General features: G+C 56.3%; 7 protein-coding genes across 7 annotated transcripts; 3 read left to right on the top strand and 4 right to left on the bottom strand.

Annotated features, from left to right (window-relative positions):
- Window positions 1–109: 109 nt before the first annotated feature.
- Window positions 110–540, top strand: CC84DRAFT_1174181 (vacuolar ATPase assembly integral membrane protein VMA21; the record flags this gene model as incomplete). Its single annotated transcript, XM_018180081.1, has 3 exons — window positions 110–216; window positions 260–351; window positions 407–540. 3 exons carry the CDS (start codon window positions 110–112, stop codon window positions 538–540), a joined length of 333 nt encoding a protein of 110 aa, XP_018039117.1.
- Window positions 541–1179: 639 nt separating this feature from the next.
- On the bottom strand, window positions 1180–2439 carry CC84DRAFT_1086795 (uncharacterized protein; the record flags this gene model as incomplete). Its single annotated transcript, XM_018174173.1, has 4 exons — window positions 1180–1880; window positions 1932–2048; window positions 2102–2179; window positions 2232–2439. The coding sequence occupies 4 exons, from the start codon at window positions 2437–2439 to the stop codon at window positions 1180–1182; spliced, it is 1104 nt and encodes a 367-aa protein (XP_018039118.1).
- Window positions 2440–5412: 2973 nt separating this feature from the next.
- Window positions 5413–7274, bottom strand: CC84DRAFT_1185515 (Methylmalonate-semialdehyde dehydrogenase; the record flags this gene model as incomplete). Its single annotated transcript, XM_018180808.1, has 4 exons — window positions 5413–5589; window positions 5678–5917; window positions 6008–6645; window positions 6707–7274. The coding sequence occupies 4 exons, from the start codon at window positions 7272–7274 to the stop codon at window positions 5413–5415; spliced, it is 1623 nt and encodes a 540-aa protein (XP_018039119.1).
- Window positions 7275–7916: 642 nt separating this feature from the next.
- On the bottom strand, window positions 7917–10394 carry CC84DRAFT_1162620 (calnexin-like protein). Its single transcript, XM_018178043.1, has 4 exons — window positions 10158–10394; window positions 9713–9995; window positions 9530–9660; window positions 7917–9482 (listed from the first exon to the last, which is right to left on the bottom strand). Exons 1-4 carry the CDS (start codon window positions 10275–10277, stop codon window positions 8313–8315), a joined length of 1704 nt encoding a protein of 567 aa, XP_018039120.1. The 5' UTR covers window positions 10278–10394; the 3' UTR covers window positions 7917–8312.
- A 1158-nt stretch (window positions 10395–11552) lies between these two features.
- On the bottom strand, window positions 11553–13952 carry CC84DRAFT_1162621 (uncharacterized protein). The gene is made up of 2 exons (XM_018178044.1): window positions 13014–13952; window positions 11553–12956 (listed from the first exon to the last, which is right to left on the bottom strand). Exons 1-2 carry the CDS (start codon window positions 13628–13630, stop codon window positions 11864–11866), a joined length of 1710 nt encoding a protein of 569 aa, XP_018039121.1. The 5' UTR covers window positions 13631–13952; the 3' UTR covers window positions 11553–11863.
- On the top strand, window positions 13721–14451 carry CC84DRAFT_587158 (uncharacterized protein). Its single transcript, XM_018186789.1, has one exon. It carries the CDS (start codon window positions 13818–13820, stop codon window positions 14346–14348), a length of 531 nt encoding a protein of 176 aa, XP_018039122.1. The 5' UTR covers window positions 13721–13817; the 3' UTR covers window positions 14349–14451.
- A 1234-nt stretch (window positions 14452–15685) lies between these two features.
- CC84DRAFT_1162622 (multidrug resistance protein fnx1) lies at window positions 15686–17940 on the top strand. Its single transcript, XM_018178045.1, has 2 exons — window positions 15686–17196; window positions 17354–17940. The coding sequence occupies exons 1-2, from the start codon at window positions 15790–15792 to the stop codon at window positions 17876–17878; spliced, it is 1932 nt and encodes a 643-aa protein (XP_018039123.1). The 5' UTR covers window positions 15686–15789; the 3' UTR covers window positions 17879–17940.
- The last annotated feature ends 252 nt before the right edge of the window (window positions 17941–18192 follow it).

Consider the following 18192-nt stretch of genomic DNA (forward strand, 5'->3'; position numbering starts at 1 on the left):
AGAACAGACCTCGAGTTTCACACCGAGAATAATCATCTATCCGATCCGTCAAAGACTCAATCACACCCACGCGACACCCACACGACACCTACACACATCACATCCCAAAATGGCAACACGAAGAATCATATCCAGCACCAACGACCCCCTCGACATCGACGCCTCGGGGACACCGCACGCCCCCGGCCCTTCGAACATTGCGCCCGCAGTACCCTCGTCCGTCCCTCCCTACCTTCCCGTATTAAACTAAGTCTCCCAGCTCCGTCCTCTTCAAACTCCTCAGCTTCACCTTTGCCATGGTCACTTTGCCTATCGGGACCTACTTCTTCATCACCAACTATGTCCTCGTCGGTGAGTCCTGCAGTTGATTTATCTGCCCGGGAACGGTGCACTAACGAGACGTAAGGGAACAACACCGTCGCAGGCGCTCTAGCAGCGGTGATGGCAAATGTGGTGCTGATTGCGTATGTCGTGATGGCGTACCAGGACGACCAGGCGGAGCAGGAGGAGGCGGCGGAGAAAGAAAAGAAAGCTATCTGATGTAGCATCGTATGTGGAGTGCGAGGGGATGGGGAGGACGGAACACGTGATCACGCGAATGAAAAGTACCACATTTCAAAAGTTGAAAAAACCGTGCCGGTAGCAAGGTCTCACATGACACGGTCAAACGGGTCTCGCCGTCCTCGCCCATGCGCAAAAGGCGCCGTCTTGTGACAGCAAGTACACGAACGCATCACATTAAAGATTACTACCTAGCTTTCTCGTACACCTACACCAGCAAAGCAAACTCTGCCATCCAACCGGAAAAGAAGGGGGTATAAAGAGTGAAATTGTGGACTTTTTACCATCCAACCCTAGTTCCACATCGTAAATCTCATCCAGACTCCGCCGAAACGCAAAAGTGCCCTAACAGGCGCCTGCTTGTGCCGCTGCGCTGAAATCGTGATGTTACCCAACCGTGACCCCCCAAACCGCATCGCGTCGTTATCGTGGCAGCTACACAGCTATGTCGTTGTGGTGGATCGTCTCCTTCGCAGCATCCTTCCACCCGTCTGAAACTAAATGCACAAAAGCCCGCCCTACATGTCCTGAGCAAGAGCCGGTGGCTGAAGCCTAGGAACGCGGTAGCAACTCTCAATCCGATTCACCAGACGAGATCTAAACGCCGAACGTGACCCTCTAGTCCTTGCTGAACCGCCTCTTAAACCAGCTCTTGCGTTTCTCAGTGCTCTGGCGCTGCAAAGGCGCCGGTCTGCTTTCGGCGGCGCCTGCGTCATTCGATTTTGTGAGTTTGATGGGTTTGTTTGCATGCACCGGCGGTGCTGGCGGCCCTTGCTTCATGGGAACGGGCGGCGCGCCGTAATTTAGCGTGCCGTTAGGACGTTGCACAGCGTAGCCGTTGTTCACAGGACCCAAGCCGGTGTGGAGTTCCTCTTGGATGCGACCTCCGCCAAAGCCATTGAATCCGTACTGCTCACCCAAATCGGGTTTCATCCCTCCTGCGGGGCGCTCAATCGAGCTGTTCTCGCTGCTGGGATCGGTGGAGTAGGGCTCGCTGTGGCTCCCGTTAGATCCATTGGTGTTCACTGTGTCGCGTGACTGCTGGTATCCCTGGACGGGGTAGACTCCGTTGCCGTGCGGGTAGCGATTCCACCCAGGGTCGGACTGCATGCGGTTGTAGCGTGTTCGAGGAGGGCCTCCCATTCCGCCGACAGGTCCGCCCATACCGTGGCCGTTATCGGGCCAGCTTTCCCGCGCGACTTGTCGGTTGCCGTAGTATCCGCTAACTTGTGAGAAGCGCCCTTGGTCGTAGTTGCCTCCTCCGCCATAGTAGCTGCTCCGTCGGCTGTTGTAGCCGCTCATCACCTCTGTGGATGAATCTGTGGTCTGTCAGCATAGATGCATGGAGTCTGGAGAGAAACGGAACATACCGCGGATTGTGTGTGCTCTGCGCTTGTACTCGCCATCAATGGCCGCCTCGAAAGAGCGGATCGTATCGAGCGGGCGCTCCCATCGTGAGCGTGTGGGGTTAGAAAGGTCGGGCTCCGCTGCGGGTCGTCAGCTCACTGATCGTCAGACGAACAGCGTCAAAGCAACGTACCAATTGGAACACCATCCTTATCAGTGTGCTGGAAGGAGCGCAGAGACTGCAGTGTGGGCTTCTCGAGCGCGGCGGCGACTGCATATCATCAGCAAGCGCAACAACAACAACAAAGCATCGCGCAGCGCACTGGGTTGGACCTCGTTCATGGCAGCATTCGGATCGGCCTTGCCGGTAGCAGTGAGGTGGGGCTTGTAGCTGTCGGAGACCTTCCTCTCGTGTCCAGATGCCGGATGCTTCCTATCGTGGCGGTTGGGGTCGCTCGTGTGGCTGTTCTGGCTCTTGAAGCTGAAGGTGGACTTGGAGCGCGGGCGGGTGTGCTGGGCGTTGTTGTCCATGGCGACGGACATGGCTCTTATCAGGTAGATTAATGCTGAAACAGGGCGGCTGGCACAATGCTAACTCGCGTGCGGCGTAGTGTCCGTGGACGAAGGTGAGATGGCGGCCGTTCGTGCTCGGTAGGGGCGGCTATGGGTCCTTGCGTTTGCCCTGGAATCAAGAATAGGATGAGGATAGCGGTAATGATGGAGCTGCCGGCGAGTCGGCACTGCAGCGCACGGTGAGGATGGCAAGGCTGCGAGGCGCTATTCGTGGGTCGAGAGCGGGGCCAGGAGCTTAATCGCAACGTCGATGCTGGACAGTGGAGCGGGAGGCTAGTGAGATTGCAGCGTGGAGTCAGGAATCGTAGCGAGTGCAAGGCCGTGCGAGACGACGGGGCAGCAGGTGAGGATGGAGGTGAAGGCAGCGGGATGGCTGGGGAAGAGACTGGTTAAAGAGCGGGCACGGGCGCGGCAGCGGCAGCGGTGGGAAGCTGAGCAATGTATTGTTGTTGAGTTGCCGCAGCGCCTGTAGCGTCCTCGTCATCCGCGCGGAGGCTGGTTGGTGCTGGCGGCCAATTGGGATGCGTGGGGCGCAGGCGATCTTCCGGGTAGAAATGCACCAGCGACGCGAAACGCAGAGCGCGGCGGATGCTGAACGACAAAGACGCAGCAAGAGACGGCGGGCGGCGGACAGGCACTCGAGCAGCAGCAGCGCGCCAGGGACCAAATACGGCCTGCGCGCACGCCGTCGCCACCAGTTGGTTCCACGACGTGCTCCAGGGCTGCCTCTCCCAATATTTCGCGCATTCCTGTTTGCAGCTTGCGCTTCCTCCGGCTTCGTGCCACCACTGCGAGCATGCCGCGAAGCACCGAGCCCCAGCCACACGCCTAACCTCACCAATGCCAGCACCCCGGGCATCCAGACGCACGCCTGCTCTGCTTGGGACCTTTGCTTCAATAGTTTTCTTGCAAGCCTAGCCGCAGCGCGCCCACAGTAGTGCCCTCGTCCATTCCTAGCCCGCACGCCGGTCTTCTGTCCCGGGTCGCCATACGCTGCAAACCGCACCCCTCCCGCATCCGTAAGCCCTCGAGCAGGCAATTGACCGCGCTACTTCGCAAGCTGCGTGCGTACGCTTCTTGGCAATCCTGTCCGATTCATCGCCCTCCTCCCCTTCTCGGACCCAGGTCCTCCACATTTAGACACGTAACAGCACCGAGAGAAAACTGGTCCTCGCATGCCTGACATCAGCGACTGGGTTTGCTCTGACCCTAGCCTGGGGATCGGCGGGCCGTCAAGCTGTGAACGCCCGTAGCCACCCCGGGCTTTCCACAGTCGCTCGATTGATCGCCCAGCCGTTTCAAGATGGCTCGGCGCTGCAGCGTGTAACGGTCTGCCGTGTGCAACCCAACACCACATGCACCCACACACCCTTATTTATCCTCGCCTCGACCCGTTCCCGCCGCCGTGCGCCTTTGCACGATGCGTTTTCGATTTTCGCTGCTCACGCGAGGGCGCACGCAGCTGCAAGACAGCCGCAATCCTATCTTGACTTTGCGCCTCGCCGTTGTGTAGTCGCCGACTAGACCGTTCATGCATATCTATCAGTGGAAACACTCACTTTCACTTTCTGTGTTGTCCTCGTCGCGGTGCCATATGGTCGTCTCGAGCTCGCTTGGTGTCCCACCATCGCTGATGTCAAGTTACCAGCCACTAGCTGTGCCACGGATGGTCGACCACAAGACAGCTGTCAAATCCACCCTAAGCACCCGCCAGCTCAACTGTAAGGTCACGTCCCTGCCTTCCAAGCTAAAAGCATTGGAACCCCTTGGCTACCACAGTCCGGAACTTAATCTCTGCGACTGGGACCTGCATCCAATACATTCCTCGACAAAGCGCTAGTACTACACCTACTTTCAATATTCCCGCCAACCCCCACATTCGGATTTCCACGCACAACGTCCAATTAGACGACCGCGCGAAGTCGTACACACAAATATCGAGCGTGATTTCGACCTCGCCCCATCCATTTGAGCCGTCTTCCGCACGCAGCTTAACGCATGCCAGAAGACACCCCAACTACAGCACCACGGCAAAAGTCCCCATAGAGTACTACACTGTGTTGACACTGCAACTGCCGACATTTTGAAAACCGCAGATGCTCTGCCCATCCGAACATTGACAGCATCCTGGAGCCACGGTGCCTGTTGCAGCTCTGACCAACGAAGCTTGATGTGCTTTGCATATCGTGCACTCTTCCGGCATTCATCTTGCTAGTTATACCCACCCCTATTCCTCGATTCAAAGCACAGTTTCTCCGTTGTTATTCACTGCCAGAGAATTGCAGCACACCTGCGCGACGCCAGATCATACTTTTGCTTCCCCGTCGTACACAAAGCCATAGCCCTCCAAATATAACATTCATCCAGAGCACTTGCTCTTCCTCCGCATACCAAATCCATGCAGAATTCACGCCCGTCAGACGGCACTTGCCCCAACTGCATGACCACACACGATATGGCTTTGCCAGGACCAAGGCGACTGTTGCCCGGGGCAAGAGGCTGCGATGGAAGACGTCGAACAACCCGCGTCCTGCCCAAAAGGTGCTCTGCTGTTCCCATGCAGATCCTGCCAGCCTAGACTATTTCAGTGCCAAGTCGCCCGCATCAATACATTCCTCGATCTGCTCAAGGGCCCCGTACCACATGCGACCCGGGCGCTCGTTTGCATCTCCCCGCTGTATCACAGACCAAGCGCTGGCTAGTCTTGGAGTTGACGGGGGATATGAGCGTGAGTTTGAGAATGTACAACACCATCGTCGTCAATTGAACGTGCGTATATCGAAGTATTTACATCGAACGACAGTCCGTCATTCCGTCTCTGCCTCCCTCGATCAATCTGGCCCTTTGACTTTTCCTCAACCACCCTCCATCCAACGCCCCACCAGCCTCAATCTGAACAATTTCCTCACCCCTGAGTGCTTGGGCAAGCATCTAGCTGTGCGTCGGCATGTTCACACTCGCCTTAGTCGCAACGGCGTCCTCGCTCCGCCACAGACTCGTCACCGTCTTCTGCTGCGTGTAGAACTGCAGCCCGGGCTTGCCGTAGAACGTATTCGCGCCGCCGCCGGCGATGGACTTCTTGTTGCCGGTGAAGGAGAACATGGGGAGCTGTACACATAACATTAGCCTCGCTCCTTCTTCAGACCACACGCAGATAGAACTGAGTATAGGAAGGGGAAGGTAGGGTTCAGCTTACCGGCACAGGAATCGGCACATTGATCCCGATCTGGCCCGCCTCGACCTCCTTCTGGAAGCGCGTAGCCGTGGACCCAGAGCGCGTGAAGATGGCAGTGCCGTTGCCGTACTCGTTTGCGTTGATGAGGTCGATGGCTTCGTCGATGGTGTCGACGTTGAGGCAGACGAGCACCGGGCCGAAGATTTCTTCCTTGTAGCACCGCATGTGCGGTTTTACATTGGCGATGATGGTGGGGCCGACCTGGTTGCTTCTGTTAGCTGTCTGTCTGTCTGTCTGTCTTCGTATCCGTATAGAGTAGCGAGGGGGTGATGGAATTGGGATGCGGCTTACCCAGTTGCCTTTGGGGTACTTCTCGGGTTTCTGGCCGCGCCCGTCTAGAAGGATGGTCGCGCCCTCCTCCTCCGCGCTGGCAATGAGGTCTTCAATGCGCTTCTTGCTCTCGGGCGAGATGACGGGGCCCAAGTCCGCGCCCTCCTCAAACCCACCGTCCATCTTGATGTCCTTCGCGCGCTCCGCAATCTCAGGGACCCAATCTTTGGTCTCCCCAATCATAACGAGCGTGCTGAGCGCCATGCAGCGCTGGCCAGCAGCACCGAACGCCGCACCCGCAATGGCGTTCAGCGCGTGGTTCTTGTTGCAGTCGGGCAGAACGGCGGCGTGGTTCTTTGCGCCGAGGTTGGCCTGGACACGCTTGCCGTTGGCGGAGCCGCGCGTGTAGATGTACTCGCCGGCCTTGTTGCTGCCAACGAAGCTGATGGCCTTGATGCGCGGCTCGTCGATGATGAAGTCGACCGTCTTCGCCGAGCCGTGCACGATATTGATGACGCCGGGGGGGAAGCCGGCCTTTTCTGCGAGCTCGGCGAGGATCATGCACGCGCCGGGGTCGCGCTCAGAGGGCTTCACGACGATGGTGTTGCCGGTGACGGTGGCGATGGGGATGCACCAGAGGGGAATCATGGCGGGGAAGTCTGGTATCCATATCAGCACTGCGGCACGCAATCGAGACTCCTGATCATGATTTGTACTTACTGAATGGGCAGATCGCGGATACAACGCCCAATGGCTCCCTGTAGCTCCTGGTCTCCATGTCCTTAGCGACCTCGAGCACCTCGCCAGTCATCTGCGTCGTGATACCGCACGCCGTTTCCGCGACCTGCAGCCCACGCAGGACATCGCCGCGCGCATCGGCAAACGTCTTGCCCTGCTCGAGCGTGATGCTCGCCGCAAGCCTGTCCCAGTTCTCTCGGATCAGATGCGTATATTTAAACATGATGCTCTGCCTCGCGAGCAAGCTGGTCTGACTCCAGCTCTTGAACGCTTTCTCCGCGCTGTCAACCGCAGCAGTGAGCTCCTCGTCGGTGCTCTGCGGCACGCGGGTGACGAGGTTGTTGGTCGCGGGGTCGTGCAGGTCGATCCATTGCGAGGCGTTTGAGGCAACAAACTTGTTGTCGAGGAAGTTCTGCGTGTCGGGCGGCGACTGGATGCGCTCGTGGGTTGTGGGGTAGCTCTGAGCAGCAGCCGCGGCGGGCTTGAGGTGCTGCGCCGTGGCGTGCAACCGCCTGACAGCCTTCTGGCTGGAGCTGTAAGGCGTGGACATCTTGGTGCAGAGAGGCGTGATGCGGGGAGCAGAGGCGCGGGTGGCTATTGTTGCGATGCCGCGGATTGTATGGCGAGCAGCCATTCTTGTGGAGGCGGACAAGTGCCGGCGATGTGGAGGTGGGAGGAGGGAAGAGGACAATCAAGCCGACTCAACAAACCGACCAGCAATATCAGGACGGTAACCAGCTGCTGTGTCTGACAATTGCAGAGGAGCGTGGACGAGAGAATATGCTCCACGCGCTGTGCGGTCAATGCTAAGTGGTTTCGGAAAAGCTGTCCCTTTCATAGCTCGCCGCTGCCCCAGGGCCGAGCAGCTATGACCTCGGAAACCCCACATTGGGGATGAGCCCGGCTATCACCGCTTACACCAACACTAATCGTCTGAGCGTCTCGGGCGTCTCCGCCGTTTCCGCTAATTCCGCTTACGATCGGGCAATGCATTCCGAGAGCCTCAAATCAACAAGATGAAAATCGGGCATAGCTGCATAGTGTTAGAGATCAGTTGATACTTGTCATCACGTCCGACTATGGTAAGACTGTCATCCTCCAGTAAAGTGGGTACACAGCTACGATAACGCTTGCGGGGTGCTTGAGCATAGACAATTTCCTGGAGTATTTGATCCACGAAAAGATTCCGCTTTCTCCCACAATCGCATCGAATCCAGCACCGCGTAACTCATCATTGCACTCGATCTCAATTCAAGACCGCAATAAGATTCGCGCCTAACCGCTACCTCCACTGCAAAGAAGTCCACTGAATTTGGTTTCATCATTTCATTCTCGAGCCCAAGGCTGTAGTACCGTATAATACACTCGTAGCGCCGTGTCACCCAGAGCAATATGAACGAAGTGAAAATCCAAGAAATATGGAACCATGTGGGGAGCCATTGCCCCTCCAAAACTTTGAACATCGCCCTTTTAGTAATGGCCAGAGACCATCCATTGACTTTCTCTATCTCTCCTTTGCCCCGTGTCTTCCTGCATTGTCATAGCTAGCCAGCTGTATTCATGCCGTCACCGTCATGCAACTCTGCGCTTACGAAGCGGTGGAGCGGGTGGTGCGCTTGTTCACCTCAGCCTGAGCCTTCTCGGCGCCAGTAGCGGCCGCCTCAGCAACTTTGTCCTTTGCGTCAACAGCGGCCTTCTTGGCCTTCTCAGCCTGGGCCTTAACCTGCTCCTTGGAGGGAGCAGCGCCGCTGCCGAAGAGAGCGGAAACAAGAATAGCAAGAACGGTGACGACGATAACACCAAGACCACCGGCAACCTCAGGAACAAACTTGACGGCCTCGACGGGGTCACGCTGGAAGATCTCGATAAAGAGGTTGACCTTCTCCTTGATGTAGAGGACGGGGTCATCCTTGAAGACGAGATCGGAAGGCGACTTAGGGGTGTCCTCAACCTTGGGCTTGTTGGCGGCCTCCTCGGCCTTCTCAGCGGCGATCTTGACGTCGAAGGTCTCCTCCTGGATCTTCTTGGCATCCTCAATGGAGTGGCCAATGTAAATGTTGTCGAAGAGAATGTCGTTCTGCATGGTCCAGATCTCGAAACCGATGGCACCAATGGGCTCGAAGTTGGACGGAGTTTTGTCCTCGAAGTAGTCGGGGTTCTTGATCTTCCGAGGAGCCCAGACGCCCTTGTAGGCCGGGTTGTCAATGTACGGCGCAGTCCACTTGCCCTTGTAGTCGGGGTTCTTCTTCATCGGGGGCTCCCACTTGCCGCAGCCAGAGACCTCGTCACACTTGGGGTTGGGAACAGTGGGGGCGATCCAGTCACCGTCCTCCTCGTCATCCCAGTCCTCGGGCTTCTCGGCCTCAGGGTCGGGGATAGTGGTGGGCTCATCCTCAAGCCAGTCCTCCGGCTTGGTAGCCTCCTCGTCAACGATTTCGAATGGCGCCTCCTCATCCCAGTCCTCGGGCTTGGTAGCCTCAGGATCCGCGATACGGGCCTCGTCAACCCAGTCTTCGGGCTTCTTGTCGTTGGGGTCGTCAATCTCCTTCTCAGGGTTGACGGAGGGGCTGAAATCCTCAAGAAGAGTACCGTTTCGGATGGACTCGCCGTCGATCTTGATCTCGAAGCTGTTGTCGGGTTTGACGATAAGAGTGTAGAGGGAGGTAGTCTTCACGATGCGGGCCATCGGGGGGTTCTTGAGGTGCTTCTCCTCGTACTCGCCAGTCTTGGGGTTCTTGTGGCGGAAGATGAAGTGAACCTGCGATCGTTAGGTTGAGATTTCTCCCAAGAAGAGATGCGACATACCTTGTTGGTGGCACCGCACTTGTCGGGACCGAACATGATAACGTAGGGCGAGCTGTTCGAGAACTCCTCAGCGTGGAGAGCCTTGTTATCCTGGAGGAGCTTCATGTAGGCTCCACCGCACTCAAGACCATCTATGGCAATGTCAATATCGCGCAGGAGCTCGATTAGTACAAGAGCACCTACCCTGAAGCTTGACCTCATACTGGACAACGAGAGTGTTCTTCTTGTTGTCGATCTTCTTGGGGAATTTCGCGGAGATGGCGTGGTGGGCAGCCTTGTCCTTGAGAACCAGACCCTTGTCGCCTTCAATGCCCTTAAGCACAGAGGGCTCCTCAACAGACCAGGTGCCGACGTACGCCCATTCTTCCTCGGTGGACTTGTCGTCCTTCTTTGCGTGCGAAACCTTCCATCGCGAGTCCCAGTCGTCCGTGAACTGTTCAAAGAACGGAGCCTTGACGCTGGTGGGCTGTTGCGATTGAGGTCAGCAATGTTCCGTAAGGTGGAGGGGCTGGCGCGGGACAACAAACAGCCCAGCTGGCTGCGTAGCGTGGTCGCTCGCGATGATGTAGCCGTAATGATACCTCTAGGGGTACACTACGCTTCTCCCATCATCCGATTGAGCACTTACAGTGAAGGTAGACTTGGCTACAGCAGAGGTAGCGGTCGAAGCCTCAGCTTCAGAGCTCGACGCATCCTCGGCGCGCACAAAGGCGGCGGCAAGCACGGTAGCTCCAACTGCAAAACGCATTGTGGTGATTCCTGCTAGCTTGCGGGAGCAGGGAAGACCGACGACGGCAAGAAGTAGAGAAGTGGGTGTTCGAGAAGTGCGGAGGCTGAACTGGTCGTATATAATGGCGGCGGGAGAGCTCTAGCAAAGGCCACATTGACAATTGCGCGCGGGCCACCTAGCGTCCAGGGTGACTTGCCGGCGCACCGCCGTTAACTAACCCACATCGATTCTTCGAGAAAGCTTCAGGATTGTGCCAGCTGGCATTATGCTGAAGCTCGGCGGCCTGGAGGATTATCAAGTTGCCTATAATGCCTCCATTCCGCCTGAATACATGCGCCATCTCCTGGCTATGGCTTCCTGCCTGCCCGTCCCCACGCCTTCCCCTCACCCGTCCCACCATCATGTACGACATAGTGGATAGCAGTATCTTTTAAGAGTGTCGTGATGTTCGACTGCCGGCCTTCACGTCGATTGTTTGAATTGGCTTACTCATGAGAACATGTCGTGAATGCGCTTAAACACGGACTCTGTGCACACAGCACTTTGCTCGTTATGTACACCTCGGTGTATCCTGCCTGGAATAGGTGATAGAAGCGACGTACGCTGTACTGTTCCGGAGCGAACAAAAGCACTCGCTCTCTCCTAGTATACACCTATCACACGAACAACGTGCTTGTGTCTATTTGTTTTGTCTGTGCGCTACGTATAGATAGTCGATTTTTGGTCCTTGGTACGTCAGCGCGCAGTCCTGACCAAAGTCACAACTGTCCTAAGAACGGGTTTGTTTTCCTAGTCGTGTTTCATGTCAGTGGACCAAAGATTGCTTTCTTGCACGGTTGATTTGGTGCTGCTGTCAGGCATATGCTTTGTGGTTCCTTGGAATAGCTACTCGCACGTGGCCTCCACATCCAAACGACACACAATTCCATACAAATCTGACACCAACGCAACCCACCGTTGCATCGCTCGCTACCATACCTAAGACAATACACAGCATGTCAACAGTCACCTATCTTTAGCGGGTCCCGCCCCACTCGGCAACGACAACCCAGTCAAACTGCTATCATTCTCTATCTTTCTTTGTTGTGCACAACGTACCACACCGTTTTCGGTCGTCTCGCTCTAACACATGCAGACGCCCACCCCTCATTCATTCATAGATCGCGACGCTCCCGAGACATGTGGCGGGTTAACCGCACCGTAAACACCTGCTTCGCGCATTGGAGATAATGCCGTGCTTGGTTCATACTGCACTTGGTGCATGCTGGATGCAGAGTCTGAGATCATGTGACAGCACCTCGACCGCAGAAGTGATACATTTGCTGATTGGCTATTCTCATGCGTAGCACCACCACCCCCATAGCACGTACCACGCAGGTATCTCACGCAGTCCAGTATGGAAACCCCATTGAAAGCGCCCAAACCGAGCCCAATATCCAATCCAACAAAAGCACAATATGCCAGCCCGCCCGTGTCCGACCAGAACCCGGGCCCGAATACGAACGAAAACGCTATGTGCGCAGTACAACCAGAAAGCCAGTAACAGTGCTTATGGAAACAGCCGCCCTTGTAACGCCAAAGCTGATGATGATGATGCACAATAATCACTGTCCGCTCCTCCACCCCACGTTCCATATCACGTGGGCTATGTCCCGCGCTGTGTTCACTGTGTCTACAACCTTGCCGATGAGGCCAGGTGCTGGTGGATTCTCGTCTTCCTCTTCGAAAGGCATAAACATGCCGGATGCCGTGCGTCGTAAGCCGCTAGAACTTGAGTTCGATGAGCCAGCTAAAGGGGGTTCATTTGGGGATATTGAGTAAGGATCTGAGGGTGTCGGAGTATGCGGTCTTTGGACCTCGTAGGCTCCTGCAGGGTTGAAAGTGAAGTCATCTTCGCTATCGTCTTCAGGGAGGAGGAAATTACTAGACGGGTGGGTGGGTCGGAGAGTCTCCTGGGATGGTGATGGTGACAACCGGCTCGAGCGAAAGAAGCCCAGAGAGTGTGTGGGATGTTGTTCTGTGACGTCTGGAGAGTCTGTTCTGTACTTGAGGGTTGTTGGCTCGAGCTTGGCTATTGTCTTGTTCTCTCCACTTATGCTCGTTTTCGAGCTGGTTCTTGATAACGGCCGCTTCCGTCTTGACCGCCTCATCATTACAACTCCTTCGTCTGACGAGGAGTCGTCGTCGCGATACTTTGCCCAGGGATTGTGGTTATTCTCATCGTCTTCGTCATCATCTACACCTTTGCACTCCACGGCAATGCATTGCTCAACCTTTTCGTCGAACCGAATATGCTTTTTCTCTCCATCGCCGGGTGTCAACAGACCAGAGGTGGACTGTGAAGAGAAATAATCCGTTGTGTCCCGGCTGATGGTCCGCGTCGGAATCAGCATGGTATAATCCGACGCAGTGGCTCGGCCAACAAACGGCCGTCGTCTCCGTCCATCGAAGTTGACATGCGTGTTTTGCTGGGCTTCCACTGCTGCCGCAGCTTGACTGACTAATGATGATGTCGAGATTGACTTTTGCAGCATTACTTCCGACATACTTCGCTTCTTCAGAATGGGCTTCTTGGCAGCAAGAAACGAGTTGGTTTTGGATAACCGGCTGACCGGTTCCGAGGCGTGTTGACTGATGTGTCGATTCTCAGAGGGCTGAAGTGGCCCATAGAGCCACGTCACGTCGCTCTCCTTCAACCTATCGAGTGGTTAGCCAATGTCATGCGTCATTGTCGGCCACGTTCCGCTGTCATACCAGTTTAGAGACTCGGGAGTGACGGTCCGAAGTCTGTACTGCAATTTGGCCCAATGCCTCCACGACGCGTTCTCCAGGCGCGACCGCTCGCCATACACGCTGCGGTGCTCGACGATGTGGCGCCATGATGACCAAATGTCCTCCTCCTTCCAATCGTACGAGAGATAGTCGACATGCTGTGAGGGCTCGGGCCGTAGATTTGTGTCGTCTTCGGATACTGGGACGTGGTCCGGGGTAGACGCGGGCTCGTCTGAAGGCGAGGGCGCGACAGGGGCAAGAAAGGGGTTCGAGGGCGGCGCTGCGTCGACCTTGTTGGACCTGCTTGCCGCGCCGTACGCAGGGAAAGCCAGGCCCTCGTCATCGCTGCTACCCGACTCGTCGCTGGAGTTCTGGCCGAACGAGAGGCTGCTCGCTGGCGTCGACTGGACCGACGAGGAGCGCGACGAGGGCAGGGATGGGGAGGAGCGCAGGTCGTCGAGATGGGAGCCGAAGCTGTTGCTCCGGCGCAGGGCAAAGGGGGCCTGGTGGGAGTCGAAGAAGGACGTGTGCGAGGTGGACGGGCGGAGCGGGGCACGCTGCGACAGCATCTCGACGGGGGGCGCCATAACATCTGTCATTGCGTTGGTGCGGGCTCAATGGCCTGCTAGAGTTGTGTGTGTATCTATCGACCAAGACCTTCCTCCTCTGAGCGCCAGGCGGCGAGCTCGTCATGCGCCCGCGGGCGGCGAGAGCCGTTATGTACAGGGCGGTGCGTGGGCGCTTTGGGAAGGCGCGGGGCGGGGTGTTGTTGTGGGTGTCGTCGGAATGGGATGTGGGAATGGCGTTGGAACAGGACGCAAGGGGCGCCACAGGTGCAGAGGCAGACGGTGGAGGCGTGGAGCGACGTTGGGATGGCCGCTTGGGCTCTCGTCGGCGGTATGCACACTGCGCTTTGGCCACGGCAGAGGCTTTTGGCCTGCAAGTGAAGGGCCTAGCCGAACGCGTGTAGCACTGTCACCCTGGGCTCCCCGCCTTCTGGGCGCGCGCTCATCGACTGGGTTGCTCCACCGCTCTCCGCGCCGCTGGCTCGGTGGGGGGCCGCTTTCAGGCCTGCGAGTCGCCCACGGCAGCGGCCAGACACGCCCGCCTGCCAGCGCGCGTGCAGCGTTCGCAGCAACCCCCTTTCACCCGCCCGACAAAGCAGCGCGCGCAGCCCCGGCGCAGGCCAAACGGCCGGCTTCATGGCTACGCCCGGCTGATCGGCGCACCGTGCAGCAGAGGCCCAACAGAACAAAGCCTGGGCCCGCGCATCTGCCAGGTTCTGCACGACCTTCTTTGCAGGGCTGCGGGCGCTAGAAAATTTCAAGGACCGCCGCCGCGCAGCAGCGCCTCTCCCACGCTCTGAGCAGCCTCGATAGCGCGCTCTGTCGCCACGGAATGCGCTAGACAAACATGCAGCGAGCCGAGCTGGCCCCAATTCTTCAGTGCGAGTCTGCAGAGGCATGTGTAGCTTGCGGCGCTGCGACTCGACGACGGACCTGCACGGCCCGCTAGGTGCACGTCTAGGTCCTCAACACCAAAAGTGCTATCTCGATCCTCATGACGACGGCCTGCGCCTCAGCAGTCCGCGCGCTTTCTGGACCAGCATCTGCACGGGGAGATAACGGAAGCCCAGGGTCTGCGCCAGGGTCTCCTTCGCAGCATCTACCAGACTCTGCGGGGTATGAGATCATGCTCACCGTTTGAGCACTTGTAAACACTAACAACACCACCGCGGGGGGCGTGAGGGGTCCATGGCTCGAAAAGATCCGAGCACGTCAGCCGCCGTCTCTTCTTGTGCATGTTCCCAATCCCAACCATCAATTGATCTTAGCAAATAAATCGCTCTCGCATCCCACGCACGCGCCCACTGCGCGAGTTGACTGGTATCCCTCCGTCCGCGAACAGGCAGATATCCCTCATCGTTAACAGATGTGACACAATATGCTCCCTAGGTCAGCCGGTCGAGGAAGGGTCTAGTTAATAATGCGATTGTCTTCATCACGATCAACCTTACCTATTCGTTCGAGCTTGTCGCCCTCGATCGCGCAATGAAAACCAGAAAGTAGCAGGCGTTATGGACAATTGTAGGCTTTGCTTGAGCTTCTCACGTAGAGCGTTCTGGCACTGCTTCCATACATAGGATAGAGATATCCTGGCCTCAATACCCAAAAGTTGATGTCCAAACCCAAGTGCTGTGGCCCTTCGTACAAGAGGCGAGTACAATCTGGATGTTGTACGACAGCATCGCACTCTCACAACATTTCATTTTTCGAGCACCTACCGTCAAGCCGCCATGATACAGCAGTTCTCAGGGGCGTCTGTGCTAGCCGATATTTCTCCCTTGGAACAGCCCTATATCTCAATGGGTCTTACAGATTGGCCTAATCTCGTAGCCAAGAAACCAAGCTTTCCTGCGCGGGTACAGCCGTCGAGTATCAATGTCAACCCGCTTGTCTCTCAGATTCTCTGTCTGCGAATGGGCGGGTTGTTTAAATTTATGCTTCCTGGCTGCACGATCTGGCGGACAAGAGCGCAGATTGTGATGACGGCATTTCGGAGATCTCGTGCCCCTGCGCCGATGTGCGGGGCGCATCGAGTCATTCCACGTCGGGGCGTTCACTTCTCCGAGCCGAGTGCATTATCTCATCGTTTGTTGCAGCCAATTTTTGTACGAAGCTGCGAGGCTGAATTTGCTCATGATGCATGATTGTTCTCGACAACAACAGCCCCTCGCCCTGTTTGAACCACGCCCACCATGGCATCGCATACAAAAGACGACTCTCCGGCGCCGACACCTGCGCCGCTCGTAAACCAAGACATCGACGCCATGGATACGCCCGCAAGCAGCTCGGCCTCCAGCCGTACTGCTGGACGCCCTGAACCATACCTCCCCTCGAACGAGGCTACCGAACCTGCGACTGGTGAGAGTAATGCAGCAAACAACAGCGCAGATGCGCACAACGAAGCGCAGATGCCAGAAGATGGGCAACCTCAAAGGAGCAAGCTCAAGATCGCGCTCATCATGCTCTCCCTAGGAATCGCCGTCTTGCTTGTGGCCCTTGACATCACGATCGTGACGACCGCGCTCCCTACCATCGCCGAACAGTTCCACTCCGCCTCAGGATACACCTGGGTTGGTTCCGCCTACTTGATCGCGAACTCGGCGGCCACACCCATATGGGGCAAAGTTTCTGATATCTTCGGAAGGAAGCCCATTCTGCTTGTCACAAACGCCATCTTCTTTGTCGGCTCGCTGTTGGCAGCGGTCGCGGTGAACATGAACATGCTGATCGCAGCCCGTGTGATCCAAGGTATCGGTGGCGGAGGCCTGATTGTGTTAGTCAACATCTGTATATCTGACCTCTTCGCCATGCGAGAAAGAGGAGCATACTTCGGTGTCATCGGCGGAGTTTGGGCTTTGGCATCCAGCTTGGGTCCCATCGTTGGAGGCGTTTTAACCCAAAAGGTCAGCTGGCGCTGGTGTTTCTACATTAACCTCCCTTTCGATGGCCTCGCGTTCTTCATCATCATGTTCGCTTTAGACCTGCATACACCTAAAACTCCTCTTTGGGAGGGGCTCAAGGCTGTAGATTGGCTGGGCTCACTGACTATGGTCTCTGGCACGGTCATGGTTCTCCTAGGACTCGAATTTGGTGGAATCACATACCCTTGGAATTCAGCCACCGTCATCTGCCTCATCGTCTTTGGAGTAATCACCATCGGCCTGTTCTTCCTCGTTGAACACCGCGTCGCGCCATATCCGCTAATGCCGCTCACTCTTTTTTCCAAGAGATCGAACCTTGCCGCCCTTGGTACCTGCTTCTTCCACGCATTTGTCTTCATCTCTGGATCTTACTTTCTGCCTCTCTACTTCCAGGCAGTGCTTGGTGCGACACCCATTCTCTCCGGCGTGTACCTGCTCCCAACCGCTCTATCACTGTCGTTCCTGTCAGCGTTCACAGGTGTGTTCATCCGCAAGACCGGTCAATATTTGCCATGCATATGGTTTGGAATGATATTCATGGTCGCCGGCTTCGGTACATTCATCGACCTTGGGGTGCACTCGTCTTGGGCCAAGATCATCATCTTCCAGATTATTGCTGGAATCGGTGTTGGCCCCAACTTTCAATCACCCCTCATTGCGCTGCAAAGTTTGGTCCCGGTATGTATCCCGCTTCCCCGTTTTATTCCGTGTGTTTGCTCTCTTTCTGCACGCGCCTATGTGGCTAGTATCTAGTCTCCGGATTCCACCGCACGTGCCAAAGTCTAACACCTCAACACTCCACATCTTCGATATCACATGCTAACCAATACTACAGAAGCGCGATATTGCGACTGCAACGGCAACATTCGGGTTCGTCCGCAACCTCGGCTCTGCCATCTCTATTGTCGTCGGTTCGGTGGTGTTCCAAAATGAAATGGTCTCCAAGCAACCGATGCTCCGAGAAGCATTGGGCGATCAAGCCGCAGCTGCTTTTGGTGGTGGCTCAGCCGGTGCCAACGTTGGCCTTATCCAAATCCTCCCTGAAAACGAGAAGGAAATCGCGAGGCAGGCTTTCTCTGAAGCGCTGTCCACCATGTGGATCCTGTACGTCTGTTTCGCTGCAGCTGGTCTGGCCGTCAGCCTTTTGATCACAAAGAACGTACTCTCAAAGCAGCACGAAGAGACCAAGACTGGAATCGAAGAAGAAAAGAAGAAGCGGGTGGAAAGAGAAGCCGCGAGGGAAGAGAAGAAGAGGAGCAAGCGGGCTAGTAGGGATCTTGCAGCGAGCAGTGGAGATCTGAGTACGGACGTTGAACAGGGGGCCGAAGGTACCGTGCCCCCGAGCGCCGAGAAGCTGTAGAGCTCGGCTTAAATGTGGACTGCATCATAGAGCACATGCGACTCATATCATAATAAGCATGCATAATCTAATAACTTCACTTCTAAGCATAATTTGTTGCACATTGGTCGTCAGTGATGCATGGCAGTGTTCGCACGAAATGCGTGGTCTGTTGTATACCAGCCTAGTTGAGGTGGCATGAGACCGGACACGGATTGCTTAAAGTCGACAAACCAATGGCTAGGCTTCAATTATTCCAGAGATATCATGCTAATCTAGATAGAAGCAACCTACTTCTACTCTATCCTCCCAGCTTACGCCGGCTGCATTCGCAT

Source organism: Paraphaeosphaeria sporulosa (assembly GCF_001642045.1).
Source record: "Paraphaeosphaeria sporulosa strain AP3s5-JAC2a unplaced genomic scaffold CC84scaffold_3, whole genome shotgun sequence".
NCBI classification, from domain to species: domain Eukaryota; kingdom Fungi; phylum Ascomycota; class Dothideomycetes; order Pleosporales; family Didymosphaeriaceae; genus Paraphaeosphaeria; species Paraphaeosphaeria sporulosa.